Source organism: Schistocerca nitens, chromosome 1, assembly GCF_023898315.1.
Source record: "Schistocerca nitens isolate TAMUIC-IGC-003100 chromosome 1, iqSchNite1.1, whole genome shotgun sequence".
NCBI lineage: Eukaryota > Metazoa > Arthropoda > Insecta > Orthoptera > Acrididae > Schistocerca > Schistocerca nitens.
The window spans coordinates 171,074,010-171,096,092 of NC_064614.1; the positions used below are offsets into that span (position 1 = coordinate 171,074,010).

Sequence of the window (22,083 nt, forward strand, 5' to 3'; positions counted from 1 at the left end):
ACCGGACCGCAGCGACGCACGGATGCACGCCAAGACCGTAGGATCCTACGCAGTGCCGTAGGGGACCGCACCGCCACTTCCCAGCAAATTAGGGACACTGTTGCTCCTGGGGTATCGGCGAGGGCCATTCGCAACCGTCTCCATGAAGCTGGGCTACGGTCCCGCACACCGTTACGCCGTCTTCCGCTCACGCCCCAACATCGTGCAGCCCGCCTCCAGTGGTGTCGCGACATGCGTGAATGGAGGGACGAATGGAGACGTGTCGTCTTCAGCGATGAGAGTCGCTTCTGCCTTGGTGCCAATGATGGTCATATGCATGTTTGGCGCCGTGCAGGTGAGCGCCACAATCAGGACTGCATACGACCGAGGCACACAGGGCCAACACCCGGCATCATGGTGTGGGGAGCGATCTCCTACACTGGCCGTACACCACTGGTGATCGTCGAGGGGACACTGAATAGTGCACGGTACATCCAAACCGTCATCGAACCCATCGTTCTACCATTCCTAGACCGGCAAGGGAACTTGCTGTTGCAACAGGACAATGCACGTCCGCATGTATCCCGTGCCACCCAACGTGCTCTAGAGGGTGTAAGTCAACTACCCTGGCCAGCAAGATCTCCGGATCTGTCCCCCATTGAGCATGTTTGGGACTGGATGAAGCGTTGTCTCACGCGGTCTGCACGTCCAGCACGAACGCTGGTCCAACTGAGGCGCCAGGTGGAAATGGCATGGCAAGCCGTTCCACAGGACTACATCCAGCATATCTACGATAGTCTCCATGGGAGAATAGCAGCCTGCATTGCTGCGAAAGGTGGATATACACTGTACTAGTGCCGACATTGTGCATGCTCTGTTGCCTGTGTCTATGTGCCTGTGGTTCTGTCAGTGTGGTCATGTAATGTATCTGACCCCAGGAATGTGTCAATAAAGTTTCCCCTTCCTGGGACAATGAATTCACGGTGTTCTTATTTCAGTTTCCAGGAGTGTATGTTGTTTTCACTTGTAGCTGAATTTGCAATAATCACTAACTAATAATTGACATGGCAACTCAAAAAATTTCATTTGCGACCATAACAAATACTAAAGTCAAGACTCTCTGTCATGTGACCAAACCAAATGGCTTCAGTCTACCTCAGTGTATGCGGAAGACCTCTTTTACCATCCAGACAAACCATGAAGTATGTAGGGACCTTCGTTTCAGCTGGAAAAAAATAGAGCCTGGTCCATCTTGCACAGTTTGAGAGATAGCCCAGACCACCTATTGCATCGTGCAGGAGTGTACTTTAACAAAGTATTCAGGCAGTTAATAATTCTGCAAACAGAAACATTTAAATTGTATATGCACATACATGTACAAGTGTTTACTTATTACATTGTTTGAAATCTACATTTCATTATGTACATGTACAGGTCATTTTGCAGGTATTCTAAAATAAGCTACGTTAAAGTGTGTTGTGTATTTGACCAAGTTGAATTGTTCCAAGTTGTTTATGTTTGACTGCGTTTGATGTTTTTTTTTTAAGTCACTTCAGGCATAAGGTTCCTTAAACATGCTGTGGCAGATTTCTTCCTCTACTTTAGCTAACATGACTCCCCCAAAGATTGTTAAAGTGTATGACTTAACATACCTTGTGTTTTTAAGTTTGTTATGTGAATGATATGGCATATGTGCCCTCATGGAAGCCTTTATTTATCTGACTTTATCGACACAGGTATTACACAAGAACTGTAAAGGACTCAGGAATAATTCTATAATACTTTATAAAGTAGTACTTTCTAAGTTGGTTTTCCCAAGACAAAAGCTATCCTTCTTTAAGTGTCTTTTAGTTCAGATTATACATTGTCACCCAAGCCAAATGAATCAGAGACAGTTGCTACTAATCTAATATGTTTATGCGAAATGTTACTTGATTGTTCAATGTGATGCAGATTCTGCACACCCCGCTCAGTGTGAAACAAATTACCTTCATCACTGCCACAATACTGTAATGAAGATAGTCTTCTGTCTGACATGAAGCCAGGGACAGCTAGTTCATAAGAAGTAATTCCTCTTTATTTAGACATAATTTACGCAAGTACCTGCTTGACATGCCTTTTCTTTGTAGAAAAGAATTGTTTTGCAGAAATTAAAAAAAAAAAAAAATTATAAGAAGCTCTCATGTGCACAGAATTTAACAGTAAAGTCTTAAATGTAAATTACTATTAGTTATGTTCTTTTTTTTGTTTATGAAGCTGCTATTACATCACACATACTGATAAAATAATGCAACACTGTAATGTAATTGGATGGATTAAAAAAAATCTACTCACCAAGCAGCAGCAGAACACACACATAAAAGGAGGTTATAATTAGGCAAGCTTTTGGAGCCAGTGGCTCCTTCGTCAGGCAGGAGGGTTGAAGGGGAAGGAAGAGGGGTGAAGAAAGAGGACTGGAGAGGTCTAGGAAAAGGGTTAGATTTCGGAAAAGTCACCCAGAACCACAGGTCAGGGGTGATTTACCGGGTGGGATGGGAAGGAAAGACTGATTGTTGGGGAAAGGACTGGATGAGATTTGAAAACTGAGAGCTTAAAGGTGGAAGACAGGGTGATATACAAGACAGAGAGTACTGCTAAAACATTGTGTACTAGTTAATAAGAGTGAGAAGCATTGTATATAATGGATGTGAGATCTAAATTGGAGTGAAGAAAGGAGTAGTTACTGTGAAGAAATACCGAGATGGAAAAAATTAATTTATATTAAGGCCAGGTGGGTGGCGAGAACCAAGGACATGTTACAGCACTAGTTCCCACCTGTGGAGTTCTGAGAAACTGGTATGTGAGGGAAGAATCCAGATGGCGTGTGTGGTGAAACAGGCACCGAGGTCACGATCGTCATGTTATAGAGCATGCTCTGCAACTGGGTACTGTGTGTTGCCAGTATACAGCCTTTGCCAATGCCCATTCATCCTGACTGATAATTTGGCTGTAGTCATGCCAATGTAAAAGACTGAACAGTGTTTACATAACAGCTGATATGACGTGTCATTTCATGGTTGGCTCTTCTTATTCTAGCATATGTTTTCCCAGTTACGGGGCTGGTGTAGGTGATGGTAGGAGGGTACATAGGGCAAGTCTTGCAACAGGGACAGTCATAGGGGTAGGAACCATAGGGTAGGGAGATGGGTGCAGAAGGAGCATAGGGTCTGACAAGAACGTTGCAGAGATTGGGAGGGCAACGAAAAGTATTCTGGGTGTGGTGGGCAAAATCTCAACAAGGACAATACTGAGTGACCAGTGGTGAGCTCTGACATTGTTTTTTGGAGGGATCAGAGGTATCAGGATTGGATGTGATAGTCCAGGAAACTGTTTTTGAACTAGGCTAGTGGGGTGACTACGTTCAGTGACGGCTGAGGTGAGAATTGTGGTATATTGCGGCAAAGAGTCTGCATCTGAACAAATATGTTTACGTCGAGTGCCAAGGCTGTATGGGAGGGAACGTTTGGCATGGAAAGGAACGCAACTGTCGAACTGTAAGTATTGTTGTTTGTTAGTTGGTTTAATGTGTACAGAAGACAGTAGCTGGCCTTCGGTGAGGTTGAGATCAACATCAAGAAAAGTGGTACGGGATTCTGAATAGGACCATGTGAAATTGAATTGTGAGAAAGTATTCAGAGATTCCAGGAATTTTAACAGAACAAGCTCACCAGGGCTGAAGACTTATGGACTCCATGAAAGCCCCTTAAAAGTGACCCATGAAAAGGTTGGCATAGGAAGGAGCCATCTTGGTTGCCATGGCTGTTACCCTGATCTGTTTGTATATCTGCACCTGACAGGTGAAATAGTTATTGGCAAGTATAAAGTTGGTTAAGGTAAGTAGCAAGGGTGTCACAGGTTTGGAATCAGGTGGGTGCTGACTGAGGAAATGTTCAGCTACAGACAGATGTGGGGGATGTTGGTGTAGAGGAGGTGGCATCAGTGGTGATAGGCAAGGTGTGTGCCAGGAGTGGGATGGGCACAGATTTCAGACAGTCTAGGAATTGGCTGGTGTCTTTGATACAGGATGGGTGGTTTGAAACCGGCAGCTGCAGGACAGTCAGGATGATTGGGTTTGTGGATCTTAGGAAGAGGTTAAAATGTGGTGGTGGGTGATTGGAGTGGGGTGAGAAGTTCTATTGATTGAGGTGTTAGTCCTTGGGAGAGACCTGAGGTTTTAAGGAGGGAATGCAGGTCATTTTGAATCACAGGGGTGGGATCTTGATGGCAGATGCTGTATGTAGAGGTGTCAGACAGCTGGCGTAGACCTTCACTAACGTTCTCTTTTCGGTCAAGTACCACAGTGGTAGATCCTTTGTCTACTGGGAGGATAATGATGGAGTCAGCAGCTTTTAGGGAAGGTAGAGTCTGGAGTTCTGCAGAGGACAGGTTAGGATCCTGTGTTGTAGTGACCTGAGGAAGAGTTGTGAAGCAATGTTGGATGTGAGGAATTCTTGGAAGGTTTGTAAGGGATGATTTTAATGTAGTGGTGGTGGATCAAGCAGTGGTCGTGGTTGGAACTTTCAAGGTGGGGTTCACTGTCAGGTTTTGCTGTTGGATAGGTTTTGGGATTGTGTTGCAAAGTGATATTTCCAGTTGACATTACATGTGAATGGAAGTAGGTCCTTCACCAAAGCAGCTCTACATCTACAGCTACATAATACTCTGCAAATCACATTCAAGTGCCTGGCAGAGGGTTCATCGAACCACCTTCACAATTCTCTATTATTCCAATCTTGTATAGTGTGCAGAAAGAATGAACACCTATATCTTTCTGTATGAGCTCTGATTTCCCTTATTTTATTGTGGTGATCGTTCCTCCCTATGTAGGTCAGTGTCAACAAAATATTTTCGCATTCGGAGGAGAAATGGAATTTCGTGAGAAGATTCCATGGCAACCAAAAACGCCTTTCTTTTAATGATTGCCAGTCCAAATCCTGTATCATTTCAGTGATACTCTCTCCCATATTTCGCGATAATACAAAACATGCTGCCTTTCTTTGAACTTTTTCGATGTGCTCTGTCAGTCCTATCTGGTAAGGATCCCACACTGTGCAGCAGTATTCTAAAAGAGGACGGACATGCATAGTGTAGGCAGTCTCCTTAGCTCGATCAAATGCAGGCTTAGGGCTGAAACTGTAGACCCTTGGATAATGCAGGAGGGGAGAGTGCTTTGGACGAGAGGTTGAGGACTCTGTACTGTTCTGATTGGTTCATTTGATTATGAGTTATTCTTGGTGTGTGAGGCAGTGGTGAAGGATGTGAAATGTTGAGGATATTGGCCAAGCCCAGTTTGTAGGAGTGCGGTCGTGGTTGATGGTGTGGCTGTTTGGGGAGTTGCAGAGGGACAGGATGGGAAACACCACTGTTCAGGTAGTTCAGGAGGAGGTGGGATAGCTTCTTAAGGTGAAGTCTGGCATGTTGTTGCAGTTTGAAATTGGCTTGGCAAATCATACCAACCAAGGAAACAAAAGGGGCAGATAACTGCAGGATTTTGTAGGAGAGAAGTCAGATGGAGAGGAAATTGGCTGATGAGGCATATAGGTCACAGATTAGCTGGATAAGAGCAAGAGATTGCTGTATTTGATACTGTAAAGGAGCGTGGTGCACAGTAGGGTTACATCCAGAAACAGGGACTTTCAAGGGACAAGTAGGTTTCAAAAAACAGAATGTGAGACCTTAGTTTTAGTTTTGATAGTACAAAAGCATGTTTTCGAAAAGAATGGATTTAATATGTGATGGGATTCATCACAGCAAGAGAGGACAGTTTGGAGTGTTGGAAATTGTGGGAGGGACAGAAAAGATAAGCAGATAGTGGATAAAAGATAGAAAAACAGAAGAAAAGCTAGGAAAAAATTTGGAACATTCTTCAATTCTTGGTCCTTCGGTACATTTATGTTTTTGTCTGCGGACACTAACATATATGATTTGGGGGGGGGGGGGGGGGGACAATTGGAAAAGAAAAAGGGGGGAAAAAACTCTTGATTGGCAAATTTGCGAAAGAGAGAGAATTTTAAAAACTGGGTAAACAGACAGAGAAAGTCATAAGAGAAAATGTAAACTACTTAACTTGGCTATTAAAGTAATGTAAGGGATGGCAGTAAAAGTCGATAATAGCAGTTTTGCGAAAAACAAACAATCCGTCGCAATTCTCACCCCACCCAAACCACGCACCCTCACCTTTTACCTTCTTCCTAAGATCCACAAATCCAATCATCCTGGCTGTCCTGTAGTTGCTGGCTTCAAAGTACCCACCGGACGTATAACTTCCTTTAATTGATCAGCACTTGCAACCCTTAGTAGAAAGACTTCCCTCCTATATCAAAGATACCAACCAATTCATAGATTGTCTGAAATACGTGCCCGTCCCACTTCCACCACACACCTTGCTTGTCACCATTGATACCAACTCCCTCTAAACCAACATCCTCAAGTACATAGTCTGTGTGCTGCTGAACATTTCTTTAGACAGCGCCCACCTGATTCCAAACCTATGACATCCTTCCTACTTACCTTAATCAACGTTATACTTACCAACAACTACTTCATATTTGAAACAGATCAGGGGAATGGCAATGGGAACCAGGATGGCTCCTTCCTATGCCAACCTTTTCATGGTTCACTTGTAAGGGGCTTTCCTGGAATCTGTAAGTCTCAGCCATGGTGAGGCTGAACAGTAAAATTCCTAGAATCTCTGAATGCCTTCTCAAGTCAAATTTCACATGGTCCTTTTTGAATCCAGTGCCACTTTCCTTGATGTTGCTCTCGTTCTCACCAAAGGCCAGCTACACTATTCTGTCCACATTAAGCGTACCAATAAACAACAATACTTAGAGTTTCAATATTATGAAAAGGGAAGTTGCCAATCACCATATAGCAGAGTTACTGAGTCACAGATAGGCACAAAAAAAGACTGTCACAAATAAAGCTTTTGGCACATAAGGCCTTCATCAAAAATAGATCACACACACACACACACACACACACACACACACACACACACACACACACAAATACAACCCACACACACATGCTGTGTGTGTGTGTGTGTGTGTGTGTGTGTGTGTGTGTGTGTGTGTGACAAAGGCCTTAGGGGGCGAAAACTTTATTTGTGACAGTCCTTTCGTTGTGCGTACCGGCGAATCAGCGTCTCCGCTATATGGTGAGTGGCAACTTTTGTTATCATAATATTCTTACATTCCATCCTGGATTTCCCGTTTTTGATGAAGGCCTTACAAGCTGAAAGCTTTATTTGAGACAGTCTTTTTGTTGTGCCTACCTGCAACTCAGCATCTGTGCTATATTGTGAGTGGCAATTTTATTTTTCATAATATTGTTACATTCCATCGTTGATTTTCCATTGTTTGAGTACCTACTGTTTGACAATTACATTCCTTTCCATGTCAAACATTCCTTCTGATAAAGCCTTGGCAATCAAGGTAAACATATTTGTTCAGATGCAGACTCTTTACAGCAATATGCCACAATTCTCACCTCAGCCTTCACTGGTTATAATTACCCCACCAGCCTAATTCAAAAGCAGATTTCGCGGGCCATCACATCCAGTCCTGGTACTTCTGATCTCTCCAAAAAACAACTTCGGAGCACACCACTGGTCTCTCAGTATGATAAGGCCGTGATTTCCTAAAATAATGCCCTGAAATGAGATCCATTATGTGTGAGATTTTGCCCACCACACTTAGAATAGATTTTTGTCGCCCTCCCAATCTCTGCAATATTCTTGTCAGACCCTATACTCCTTCTGCATCCATCTCTGTGCCCCATGCCTCCTATTCTTGTAACTATCCCTGCTGCAAGGCTTACCCTATGCATCCTCTTACCATCACCTATACCAGCTCTGTAACTGGAAAAACATACACTATCATAGGGAGAGCCATCTGTGAAATGGCACATGTTGTAAACCAGTTGTTATGTGAAAACTGTTCGGCCTCTTACATCGGTATGACTACCACCAAATTATCAGTTAGGATGAGTGGGCATAGGCAGAGGGTGTACGCTGACAACACAGAATATCCTGCTGCAGAGAATGCTCTACAACATGACAATCGTGACATCTGTGCCTGTTTTACCTCACGTGCCATCTGGATTCTTCCCCCAGACACCAGTTTCTCAGAACTAGTGCTACAACATTTCCTTGGCTCTCACCACCCACCAGGCCTTAATTTACTTTAATTTCTTCCATCTCAGCATTTCGTCACAGAAACTACTCCTTTTTTCACAGTGTTTTAGTTTTCTACATCTTTCATTTTCTCACATCCGTTACATACAATGCACATAGCTTCTCACTCTTATTAGCTCATTCATAAAGTTTTAGCAGTAATCTTTGTCTTGTATATTACCCTGTCTTCCGCCTTTAAGTTGTCAGGTTTTCAAATCTCATCCAGTCCATTCCCTAGCAATGTCTTTCCTTCTCATCCCGTCCGGTAAGTCTTCACTGACCTGTGATTCTGGGTGACTTTCCGAAATCTACCCCTTTTCCTAGGCCTCTCCAGTCCTCTTCCTTCACCCCTCTTCCTTCCCGTTCAACCCTTCTGCCTGAAGAAGGAGCCACTGGCTCTATAAGCTTGCATAATTACAACATTCTTTTATGTGTGTGTTCTTTCATCGCGTAGTGAGTAGATGTTTTATCTATCCGATTACATTATATTGTGAAAAATTGATTGTGTACTACTGGCATCCTGTTACCATTGTTGTGTTATCATTATTTTTATCTTCTGCATTGATATTTACGTTCTGTACATTACTTGCTCCACATCCAAGGGATTCGCATGCATATACGGATCTGTAGAACAAATATACCATTTAAATACTTTAGGATTAAAGGAGACCACTCACCAAAAAGCAGAAGCATTGAGTCGTTGATAGGGACATCCGAGAGGAAGAAACCTTGCTAGCTTTCAGATTTTATCCTTTGATTAGGTAGAGTAAAATAAAATACACGCACACTCAGACACACACTTGTGCACCTACGTGGTGCCAGCTAGACTGTCAGTGCCAATGCTCTTTTGTGGGAGGTTGACTGGTTGTGATGGGTGCGGGGAACCCTCTACCCAATGCTTTCCCTTTCCATTGTCGTGTTATCGCCCTTCCCAGTTTGTGTCCTCATGTTGCCTTCAGCGTGTGCCACTTCCCATAGGCCCCTACAGTTGTGCCAGGCCATATACCTGCCAACTTTCCCTCCCCATGTTCCTAACCAGAAAACCACCCACCCCCCTCCGAGCCACAAGCCATGCACCCTGAGTTCCTCTCTCTGCCTAGCAACTCTCCTCTTCCTCTACCCACCCCATCCGACACTATTCCGACCGCAACCAGTCCACCTGCCATAAAAGAGCATTGGCACTGTCAGTCTAAGTGGCACCATGTATGGGTGTTTCTCCTTTTGTGTGTGCCTGTCAACATTTCAGTGCTTCTGCTTTTTGGTGAGTGATCTCCTTTAATCCCAAAGTATTCACATTCTACAATAACTGCCAGAACAGATATGCCATAAATAAATAAAACAAACATGTGAGTTGTATTCCAGTATAATTTTTTTGGTAAAGAATCTTTTTTAGACAAATATAGATAAAAATACAAATCTGTTTATTTTGTATATTTTATTTGTTTATTTTTACACTTCATCATTGTGAATGGTTATTGTAGGGTTTGCCAGTCATATTGACTGCAACTCCAGACAGTCAAGGGCAAAAGGGTGGGGTGCCCATTGTGCAGCCAGTCCACGTGCCGGTGACAGTGGAGAGAGGCAGGATGGTGTTGGCTGTGGAGAGGCCAGCTACTGCAACTGTTTCTCCTGCACCACTGGCTGTGAGTCTAGCCGATCAGCATCCTACTGTTGCCACATCCTCTATAATTCTTTATAGTGGTGATCACAGCTTTCAGCCATTCGCCAGCACTAGTCAATGTAAGTTTAAAGTTTTCATAAATGTAAGGTGATTGGATTGAAGAAAAGTATTCTCTCTGAAGTTTACTTCAACAAATTCATGTTGTTAGTATTCACAGTGACAGTCGTAGGTTGGATCAAATATAAACAAATCTTTTGTAGTAATATTTTTTGTTATTTGGATGTATTATTTTGTTATTTTTCTGCATAATCACGTATTTTATTGGTGCACTTTTGCCCAAGACTGTCAAATTTTTAATTCCATTTTTAAAGAAAAATCTTAAGAGTTGCTCTGAGCAGCTGAAATGTGTGAAGTCATACACTGGGTTTCCAGGCTGGGGGTTGGAGGGCAGTCCAATGCCTATCAAGTCAGTCTTGGTTGGATCTTCTGATTGCTGTGCGTGTTTTGAGGTGTAAGCAGCTCAGACTTGGTGAATTTTACTTGTTGTCACTCCACAATGTGGAAGGAATGTTGTATCCTTATCGTGTTGTGTTGCTTGACTAGGCTTGCATTTTTTGGAGAGTACAGACTTGATTTCATGTGCTCGATAGCCATGTTGTCTGAACACAGAGGTTACACAGTTTATTTCAGTGCTGAGATGGCTCTCGCCCCATATGGTTCTACCACTGTGTATCAAAGTGTTCAGCACAGCTCTCTTTTAGGCAAGATGATGGAAACTTGACTGTTGAGATAATGGTCTATGTTGATAGGTTTACAGCACACCAAGTAGCCAAGCCAACCATCCGATTTCTGTTCAACTAGAAGAATAGTAGCTATTTTTCCATCTTCATTTCCACTGCAAACTTTATTCGGGAATATACGCTGTTCATGTTGTCAGTGAATTTTTTTTATGTTTCCTTTCCTTTAGGTTAAATCATAATAATAAAAACGAGGCCGGCAAAGAAGATCACTGTTTAAGACATGAAGGCAATAATAGATATTGTGTAAAGCTCAGATATTCCATAGACGTAATACAAGTGCATCAAGTTCCATTGTGCAAGGATTTGTGATTATATTCTTTATGTCATTGCTTTCACTGAGCTATGGGAATAAACTTTCATGAATTTTAGCAACGTTAACAATCCTGATCACAAGAAACATTATTATGATGCATTACTGAATGGCAGAGTGCACCTCTCCCTCAGTGCAGGCGTTATTAAAAGTATGAACAAAGCATCAAAAGGCCACCTCCACCTTCCAGATACCCATCCTCAAATGATCGCAGAAGTTCAAATATGCCACTCACTCAATGGGAGTGCAATTTCAGAAGCTTTGTTTACATTTGATCTGCTTTCACATTTATAAACTTGAACTTAAGAAACCACTGCACTTATTTTATTTCTTTATCTGTAGACATACATGTACAAGAAAGGACAAAATACATGATGAGACATTTCACATAACTATTTTATTAGCTTTACTGCCAAATGATATGCTTTCAGAAGTCCAGTTTGGTGATTCCATTTTAATGCATAATGTGTTAACATCTGACATACTCATCTTTGTGAGATGCTGGGTTATGAGATGCTGAGACCGATGGCATTAAGTGTGAATTAAGTGTGATTCCTGCCTGAGATCCACCCAAACTCAGAGGTATTGTTGGTGTCGCAATGCTGTTTATACTTTATTTCAACTTTCAGCACACACTTCGTCCTCTGATATGCATTTGTTTTTCAGTACTTGCTTTACCTCGCAGTGAAATGTACACGCCATCAGCATTTTTGGCTTGGTCAATCGAGAAGATCTAAAAGACCACATTTAACTGAGTGTCAGATAACATGCATCACTTAAACTGAACCTCATTCCGTGTTTATTAAGATTTTCAGCATCCTTATTATGATGTGCCCCTTAATTATGGCCTGCCAGTAGCTTAAAGGTCTTGATGCAGTGCTGATATCCATGGCTGTTTCAGCTGAATATGTCACTGGTGTTCTTTCCACCTTTCCTTGACTGTTCTGACAGTCTTCCCTTTGTAAGGCAAGCTGCAGTACCACGTGTTGTGTTAATGCATTTTTGCAGGCCTAGATTATCTTTATTAGTATGAAGTACCACTTCAGTCTTTGTTGGTGGCTGTGAAATTAATCAGGTGTTCTCATTAGACTCTGTGATCTTTTTGTAGATTGAGCCACTATAAGTCAGGCAGTAACCTTTGCCTTTTCGTCCCCCCCCCCCCCCCCCCCCCCCCGGACCCATCCCCTCGCACAGGTTTTGTTGTTTTTCAGTGTGACTATTCTTGTCTGTCACTGTTTGAACTAAATCAATCACATTTCTCAGCAGCACCATCTGTTTGCGGAATTATGATAGCCCAAGATGTGGCGCTAAAAGTCAATGTGCATGTTCATTTTCATTACATGCCATGACCAAGAAATATGTTTTTCTCACTGTGTGTGTGTGTGTGTGTGTGTGTGTGTGTGTGTGTGTGTGTGTGTCAGACAGAGAGAGAGAGAGAGAGAGAGAGAGAGAGAGAGGTCAGCAGAAAAGAACTACTTTGTTCAAAAACTAAAATATTTTCCATCTTTTCTATGGGTTTGCCCTGTGTTCATTGCCTCATCCATTTGTTGATTTGTCTGTCGTCTTCTGTTCCTAATAAACAAAAACAGTTTAGCAGTTATTGCACCTCACAAGAAAGAAAACGGTCAAGTCACAAGCACTATAGTACTACCAGTGACTATTCTGTAATGTACAAAATAGTCACTAAAATTGTCATCAACTGTGTAGAATTCACTGACATAAAGAACGTAATAGATAATTTAAATACAGTATTCACCAAATTATAAGATGAAGTTTTTTCCCAGATTTGTCATTCGAAAAATACCGGATCATCTTATATTCACAAATTAAACTGTTGCTGCTGAGGTCAGTCTTTTTGCATTGTTTAATAGATTAGTATAGGTGCTGACTTACATTTACAGATGAAACTTTGGATATTGAGGTTTCATACAAATTTAATTTAATGAGTTCTGAGGGTAGGGCATAGAAAAAAATGCTTTTCTTTGAATAGGCTCAAGATTTCCCGATTCACCCAAGCACTTGATACTGTAATGGCCTCGCTTGAACAATCACATGATATTTGACTTGCGGTGCTAGTTTACACTGCACAATATGTGTGAAACTATGAACTAGCCACTATGACAGTCTAATGCTCTGCTTAAAAATTGACGATTTTGTGAAATGCAGGAAGAAATAGAATTAAATTCTTTCAACTTAAAAATTATTGTTGTATTTGAACAGGTATAAACAGTTCTCATACATGCATGTATACCGTGTACATACATTTATGCCACTTTTTAAGTAAAGGTAACATTTATCTTATTTTCCAAAAATCATTACTTGATTCTGAACCTAAGTCAGTATTCTGTTTGGTTATGATAAATTGTAATAATTTATCAAATGGAAATTTGGTCACTGTTCACATATTAGAATACCGGGGAAAAATGTCACTGGCTTTTAATCATCTTCAGAACAAGGTGACATTAAGATGAAAGCAGAAAGAAAATTAATCCAGAATTAAATTCTAAGAAATGAAATAACTCATATTAAACTGACTGCAATTGTTATTGAAAGAATAAATTACAGCTGAAAGACCTTTTATAGATAGTATCAACAGACATCACTAGATCATGGGTTGAGTGAAAGTTCGAGAATTGAATAGAGTCATGATTGCAATCTTTTATCTATGTATTAGTTTCTGTTGTTATGTATTACCTGTACCCTAGAAAATATTGCCGTCCATGTTTCGCTATTGTTCTAGCACAGCAATATGGAAGGGTTGGAGAAGGAACTACCATGAATGTGGTGAGAGGAGTGGTGAGTGGGCATCAAATTTCATCGTGATGCAAACCATGGGAATCTGTACTGTGTATTTTGGCATTTTATGAACATCTATCATGTTTAAACTGCAGTTTGTTTGAATACATTTGTACTCGGAATCGAATTGACTTCAAAATTGGACAAATACTCAACACCAGCATATATTTCAGCAGGAAATGCTAAAAGGCTAGATTGGAGCCAATGGCATTGTTACATATTTTGTGCAGCAGTGTTTTTTACACACACCGTGAGGTATGATGAGAATGATAGGGGGTTTGTCAGGTTCTGGTTGTACACAGCCAATGAGAGAGGAGTGGGCAGATGATATGGTCAGAAGCAAGAGACACTGTAAAGTTATGTCAACACGAGGCCTCCTACCTCAAGTGCAGCCATTGAGACACAAGAATAAAAAGGCCTGCACAAAAATTTGTGGATAGGGCACATGTATGCATGGACAGTCTTGTGTCCATACATTGCCTCATTGCACAAGCAGTCTCGTATGAATTCCATTCTTTGCTTCAGAGCTTGTGCTGCATTCATTTTGATGAAATTGCGACATAAAAGTGATTGCAGTAAAAAAAAAAAAAAAAAAAAAAAAAAAAAAAAAAAAAAAAAAAAAAATTCTAAATAACACAAGAATGAGACGTACGAAGTGACAACATTGTTCTGTTTTCAGCAGGTCACAGCCAGATTTTAGATTTTCTTTTTGGGAAACTGCAGCTATAAAACTGGCTATAATATTTTATTAGCTAGTAACCAGTGATTTCCATACCAGTTTAAAATATTTATTTTGCATTTCAAAACAGAGCGGTTATGTGATTATTCCTAAAATAGAGAAATACTTAAGGGAGGTTCTTAGTCATTATGTGAAGGTTAATTAACATCCAAATGTGTCATTTGTATTTTAACTAATAAAAAAGTGATATTGACAATTTCAGCCATAAAAGATTACAGGCTAAATCAAACAATGAAATGTAACAATATTATGAAAAGGATACTTCATAGATAGGTACAACAAAAAGACTGTCACAAAATAAGCTTTCAGCCAACAAGGCCTGTGTCAAAAATAGACAACACACACACACACACACACACACACACACACACACGTAAATGCAACTGACACCCACAACCACAGTCTCTTGAAGCCAGACTACGTACGAGCAGCAGCAGCAGTGCATGATGGGAGAAGCAACGGGGGGGGGGGGGGGGGATGTAAGGAGGAGGCTGGGCAGGAAGTGGGAGGGATAGCAGGGTAGGGGAGGAGTACAGTGAAGTGCTGCTAGTGGGAGCATGCAGGGACGAGGTGGACAGAAGGTAGTGCAGCTAGGTGCAGTCGAGAGGTTAGACAGAGGGCAGGGAAAAGGGATCGGGGGGGGGGGGGGGATAGCAGAAAAGGAGAGAAGTAAAAAGACTGGGTGCGTTGGTGGAATAGAGGGCTGTGTAGTGCTGGAATGAGAACAGGGAAGCGGCTGGGTGGGTGAGGAAAATGACTAAGGTTGAGATCAGGAAGGTTATGGAAACGTTGGATATATTGCAGGGAGGGTCCCCGCCTGTGTAGTTGATGTGAAGGATCCATATGGCACAGGCTGTGAAGCAGTCATTGAAATGAAGAATGTGGGGTGCTCAGCAATAGGGTGCTCAAGTTGTTTCTTGGCCACAGTTTGTCGGTGCCCATTCATGTGGAAAGACAGCTTGTTGGTTGTGATGCCCACATACAATGCGGCACAGTGGTTGCAGCTTAGCTTGTAGATCACATGACAAGATTCACAGGTAGCCCTGCCTTTAATGGGATAGGTGATGTTTGTGACCGGACTGGAGCTGGTGGTCTTGGGAGTATGCATGGGACAGGTCTTCAATCTATGTCTATTACAGGGATTTGAGCCATGAGGAGAGGGGTTGGGAGCAGTGGTTGTGTAGGGATGGACAAGTGTATTGTGTATGTTCGGTGGGTGGCGGAATACAACTGTGGGAGGGGTGGGAAGGATAGTGGGCAGGGCATTTCTCATTTCAGGGCACGACGAGAGGTAGCCAAAACCCTGGCAGAGAATGTAATTCAGTTGCTCCAGTCCTGGGAGGTATTGAGTTACGAGAAAATGGTCCTTTGTGGCCAGACGGTGAGACTTTGGGAGGTGGTGGGTGACTGGAAAGATAAGGCACGGGAGATTTGTTTTTGTACAAGGTTGGGAGGATAATTGCTGTCTGTTTAGCCCTCAGTGAGACCCTCAGTATATTTCGTGAAGGACCACTCGTCGTTACAGATGCGATGGCCACGGATGCCCAGGCTATATGGTATGGAATGGGGCAGCTGTCGAAGTGGAGGTATTGCTGGTGGTTAGTGGGTTTGATACGGGCAGAGATACTGATGTAACCATCTTTGAGGTGGATGTCAACATCTAGGAAAGTGGCTTGTTGCATTGAGTAGGACCAGGTGAAGCGAATGGGGGAGAAGCTGTTGAGGTTCTGGAGGAATGTGGATGGGGTGTCCTCACTCTCGATCCACATGGAAAGTATGTCATCAATGAATCTGAACCACATGAGTGGTTTAGGATTCAGGGGTTTAGGAAGGATTCCTCTAGATGGCCCTTGAATAGGTTGGCATAGAATGGCCTCATGCGGGTGCCCAGAGCTGTATCCCGGATTTGTTGTAGGTAGTGCCTTCAAAGGAGAAGTAATTGTGGGGTGAGAATATAGTTGGTCATGGTGACTAAGAAGGAGGTTGTTGGTTTGGAATCCTTCGGGCGTTGGGATAGGTAGTGTTCAATAGTGGTATGGCCATGGGCATTAGGGATGTTAGTGTAAAGGGAGGTGGCATCAGTAGTGACAAGCAGGGCTCCATGTGGTAAAGGATCAGGAACTGTGGAGTATAATCTTACCTGCAGACAAAGGCTTCACCACTGTTGTTTTGAACCAAAAGATTTATGTGGCAGAAGGACCTTGCCACTGGCCAGGGTGGCCGAGCGGTTCTAGGCACTTCAGTCTGGAACTGCGCAATGGCTACGGTCGCAGGTTCGAATCCTTCCTCGGGCATGGATGTGTGTGATGTCCTTAGGTTAGTTAGGGTTAAGTAGTTCTAAGTTCTAATGGACTGTGACCTCAGCTGTTATGTCCCATAGTGCTCAGAGCCATTTGAACCTTACCTTGCCACAGTGACCCCATTCCAGAAATCCAGCAGGATCTCCAGTCTCTCCTCAAATCCTTAGGCCCTTTTCAGAAACTCTCCCGGAGTCCATCTCTCTCCTCACCCAGACCACTCCCTGCAATCCTACCTTCTACGTGCTTCCTGAAGTTCATAAACCCAACCACCCAGGACACACCATTGTTGCCAGTTACTGTGTCCCCACTGAAAATCTCTGCTCTTGTAGACCAACACTTCAGCCCATTACCTGGAACCTACCCTCCTACATAAAATGTGAGCTGTGAGGTAATGGATTGGGTGCAGAGGGAGTAGACAAGGGTATTGCATAGATTGGGTGGCAAGCAGAGTACCACCGTGGCAGCATTGGGAAGGATAGTGGGGAGGATATTTCTGATTTCAGAGCATGTGATAGATAGTGGATACCTTGGCAGAGAATGTGACTTTGTTGTTACAGTTGTAGATGGTACTGACTCATGAGGCGAGTACTCCTTTGTGACCAGACAGTGGGTATGTGAGGCATGGTAGGTGACTAGACCCAAGGCACAGATGACCTATTTCTAGACAAGTTTGAAAGAGTAATTTTGCATTGTAAAGGTCTCAGTGGGTGCTTGACATATTTAGAGAGGGACTGCTCGTCATTACAGATGTGGTGAACGTGGGTGGCTAGGCTATATTGAAAGGATTTCTTGTTGTTGAATGGGTGACAGCTGTTGAAGTGGACTGTTGTTGGCAGTTGGTAAGTTTGATGTGGATGATGCTTACTTGAGGTATAGGTTGACATCAAGGGAGGTAGACTATCATGATGTCATCAATGATCTGAAATGGGGGGGGGGGGGGGGTTGGGAGTTTGGGTGGTTAGGAAGGATTCCTCTATATAACCCATGAAGAGGTCAGCATAGGATTTTGCCATGCAGGTGCCCATTGCTAAACCAAGGATTTGTTTGTAGGTGATCCCGTCAACAGAGAAATAGTTGTGAGTGGCGGCATAGTTGGTCATGGTGACCAAGAAGAAGGTTGTAGCTTTCGAGTCAGTCATGTGCTGGGAGAGGTAGTGTTCAGTAGTGGCAAGGCCACGGGCATTGTGAATGTTAGTGTACAGGGAGATGGCATCATCAGTAATAAGCAGGTAGGCCTGGTGGCAAAGGAACAGGAACTCTGGGGAGTCAGGGGATGAAATGGTTATTGCCTTTTACGTAGGAGGGAAGGTTACAGGTAATACATATGGTCGAGTTTATGAACTGTAGGAAGCTCTTGAAGGTAGGAGTACAGGGAGCGGTGAAGATGAGGAGAAAGATAGGCACAGAGGAGAGGTTCTTGGATAAACCTAAGGATTTGAGGAAGGGACTGGAGATCTTCCTGGATTTCAGGAATGGAGTCACTATGGCAGGGCTTGTTGGTGGACTTACGTGACAACTGGGGATTGTCTCTGCCAAATAATCCCTGCAGTTCATAACCACAGTGGTCGAGTCTTTTCAGCAAATAAGATTATGAGGTTGGGATCACTTTTTAGATGGCGGATTGTGTGGTGTTGTTTTTTTATATAAAAAGGTATGTTGGAATTTTGCCTCCTAAAGATAGGTACTGACCAGCCATTCTGTCATTGTTATCTATGCTCTTACTCTCTGTGTCTGCCTCCCTCCCCCTCTCTCCCCCCCCCCCCCCCCAGCCACCCTCTGTAGCCCCCTCTCCTTCGCCCCTTTTTCACATGAAGATAGATCTTTTAAGAGCACTTGTGCACCAATTATCATTCTTTTGTAAGTGTAGTGTTACCTGTTTCTTTTATTTGCTTACAAATTTTATCACTGTTTGGACCAATAAAATAATTTCTTAGCATTCTCTTTCTCTCTCACATTCTACGTTCTGCTCTCTCTCTCTCTCCCCCCCCTCCCCCCTCCCCCTCCCCCCTCTCTCCTCTCTCCCCCCCTCTCCCTCTCCCTCTCCCTCTCCCTCTCCCTCTCCCTCTCCCTCCCCCCTCCCTATGTGTGTGTGTGTGTGTGTGTGTAAATACCCTGAAGTGACATAGAAAAGAAAAAGTAATTGTATACGCCAGCTGCAGTTGTTATGTTCTCTAATATTTGTTATGTATCTTGCTTGACAGATCAGTCTCCAAATTTTACAACAATTGATGCAAGTCAGCCACTTTCAATTGCACCTAAGGGTTCTAAAATAGCGGTAAGAGAAACTCAAGGTAAGTGATGGTCATTAATTAGCTATTTATAAAAAGCATAGTGCTTGTATTGATACATTTATTAAGTATACAGTGTGTTGGACATATCTTGCCTAACCAGAGACAAAGGAAATACTGCTGTGAAAAGGTAAGAAGAACACTCACTATCTGAAAGTGATTTCATCCTGCAATGTTGTCTAGATAATTTATTTCAAGTAATTCTGTATAAATAATTGCATTTGAATCCTCGTTGGTAGCAAATGTCCTTTGAACTCACTATTGGGAATTAACCTTCTATCAATTCAAATGGTTGCCGGCCGCGGTGGTCTAGCGGTTCTGGCGCTGCAGTCCGGAACCGCGGGACTGCTACGGTCGCAGGTTCGAATCCTGCCTCGGGCATGGGTGTGTGTGATGTCCTTAGGTTAGTTAGGTTTAAGTAGTTCTAAGTTCTAGGGGACTTATGACCTAAGATGTTGAGTCCCATAGTGCTCAGACCCAATTCAAATGGTTGTACAGTCGTCTTGGCCAGAATTTTCGTTTGTCTATATCTTTCCTCTCCACGCCAAGGACTTGATGACGTGTGTGTGTGTGTGCGTTTTTTTTTTTTTTTTGTGCTGGTGATGTTTAGAAAGTGGACGATGACAGAGTTGAGTAACAATAGTTTTTAGCTAATCACATACTGTACAGTTTATTACTGAAATCATTACTAATTTAAAACTGTTTTAATTACTTCTTGAGGGTATTTTTGGTCTGTTGTTGCAACTACAAAAATGAGTGTTTTTTTTCACCAGACGCGTTTCGCTTTATTGTAGTAAAGCATCATCAGTGGTCTGTAATTAAATCATTTACATTATGATTTGCTTTTTAGATCGAAAAACTGTTTGTTAAGAATAGGTTGATTTATACTTACGGTGATTTTTCGGCTGATTTCTTGCTTACATCGGAAAATGCGGTCTGCTAGCACATCAATGTTTTTCTGCTTTTAACACTGATAGTTTTTGTCTAGTTTTTAGATGTTCTGCAGCACAATGTACTTCTCACACCACTTTTTTATGCGCACCAATGTATGCTGTTTCTTTTTGTACTTCAAGTATGTGGTGTTGTTTGTGTGATGTAGTGTTGCCAACATAAGCTTTCTGCTACTTCGTCTTTGACCTACAACATTTTTTTAAATTAGATTATTGTATGTGTGTAATTCTATTTAATTATGTTTCTGTGTATTTATGTGTGCTGTGTAAGAGTAGAGAAGCAGTAGCGTTGTAGAGATTTTTTTCTTTTATTTTTTTCTTTTCTTTCTTTCCTTTTTTTTCCAGGGGAGGGAGAAACTATGATGAGTGGACATAAGTATATAGCAGTGTGATGGAGTGTGAGGAGCGAGAAGTGAAATGAAACTGTGACTGGGGTGGGGTGGGGTGGGGTGGGGGTGGGGGTGGGGGTGGGGGATGGGAAAAGGCTCTTTTCTTTTGTATGTAATTTCATCAGTTATTCTGTGTAGAGTCTGGTTTCCAATATTTATCTGGTCATTCAGCAGCTGTTTATTTTGTGTTAATGCTTTTTGTGCGTGGGAATTTGCTTGGAAAGGGAGGAGGTGTCTGTCTTTACTGATTTTTATTATATTCATATCGTTTTCAATATTGCTTGGTCTATGGTGTGTTCTTCTTTTAGATGATCAGCAAATGTTGAATGATTTGTACCATATTTGAATGCTCTGATGTGTTCTTTATATCTTGTGGCAAATGTCCTGCCAGACATTCCAGTGTACATCTTCTCACAATCTCTGCAGCTGAGCTGATAGATGCCACTTTGTTGGTATCTGTCTGGTTTTAATTTTAGTTTTGGGATGTGCTTTTGTATAGAATTGTTCGTTTTGTAAGCAATGTTTATGCCTTGTTTTTTTGAATATGTTTCCTATTTTATGAGTGAATTTGTTGTGGTAGGTCACTGTATGCCACTTTTTGTTATAGTGATTTGTTGTGATGCTTTACCACAATACAGCGAAACGCGTCTGGTGAAAAAATCAAATATTTTTGTTTTTGCAACAACATACCAAAAATACCCTAAAGAATTATGAAGCAACTAAGGACACTATGGCCACACAAATGAAGAATTTAATGTTTTAATTACTCTCAGTTCCAGCTATAACCCACATGCCACCTTGCTTGCTTCAAACTGAGACCTTACGATCATCGGAATGCGATAAGAATGATGTTGTTGTTGTGGTCCTCAGTCCTGAGACTGGTTTGATGCAGCTCTCCATGCTACTCTATCCTGTGCAAGCTTCTTCATCTCCCAGTACCTACTGCAACTTACATCCTTCTGAATCTGCTTAGTGTATTGATCTCTTGGTCTCCCTCTACGATTTTTACCCTCCACGCTGCCCTCCAATGCTAAATTTGTGATCCCTTGATGCCTCAAAACATGTCCTACCAACCGATCCCTTCTTCTAGTCAAGTTGTGCCACAAACTTCTCTTCTCCCCAATCCTATTCATTACCTCCTCATTAGTTACGTGATCTACCCACCTTATCTTCAGCATTCTTCTGTAGCACCACATTTCGAAAGCTTCTATTCTCTTCTTGTCCAAACTGGTTATCGTCCATGTTTCTCTTCCATACATGGCTACACTCCATACAAATACTTTCAGAAACGACTTCCTGACACTTAAACCTATACTCGATGTTAACAAATTTCTCTTCTTCAGAAAAGATTTCCTTGCCATTGCCAGTCTACATTTTATATCCTCTCTACTTCGACCATCATCAGTTATTTTACTCCCTAAATAGCAAAACTCCTTTACTATTTTAAGTGTCTCATTTCCTAGCCTAATCCCCTCAGCATCACCCGATTTAATTTGACTACATTCCATTATCCTCGTTTTGCTTTTGTTGATGTTCGTCTTATATCCTCCTTTCAAGACACTGTCCATTCCGTTCAACTGCTCTTCCAAGTCCTTTGCTGTCTCTGACAGAATTACAATGTCATCGGCGAACCTCAAAGTTTTTACTTCTTCTCCATGAATTTTAATACCTACCCCGAATTTTTCTTTTGTTTCCT

The 22,083-nt window shown here is 42.2% G+C and overlaps 1 protein-coding gene across 1 annotated transcript in view; it reads left to right on the forward strand.

The window, feature by feature from the left end:
• Positions 1–22,083, forward strand: part of LOC126234963 (uncharacterized) — a 255,253-nt gene that overhangs the window by 87,079 nt on the left and 146,091 nt on the right. Inside the window, exons 10-11 of the mRNA XM_049943734.1 lie at positions 9,676–9,934; positions 18,962–19,051. Of these exons, the coding sequence (XP_049799691.1) occupies positions 9,676–9,934; positions 18,962–19,051 (349 nt within the window). The remainder of the gene's footprint in view (positions 1–9,675; positions 9,935–18,961; positions 19,052–22,083) is intronic.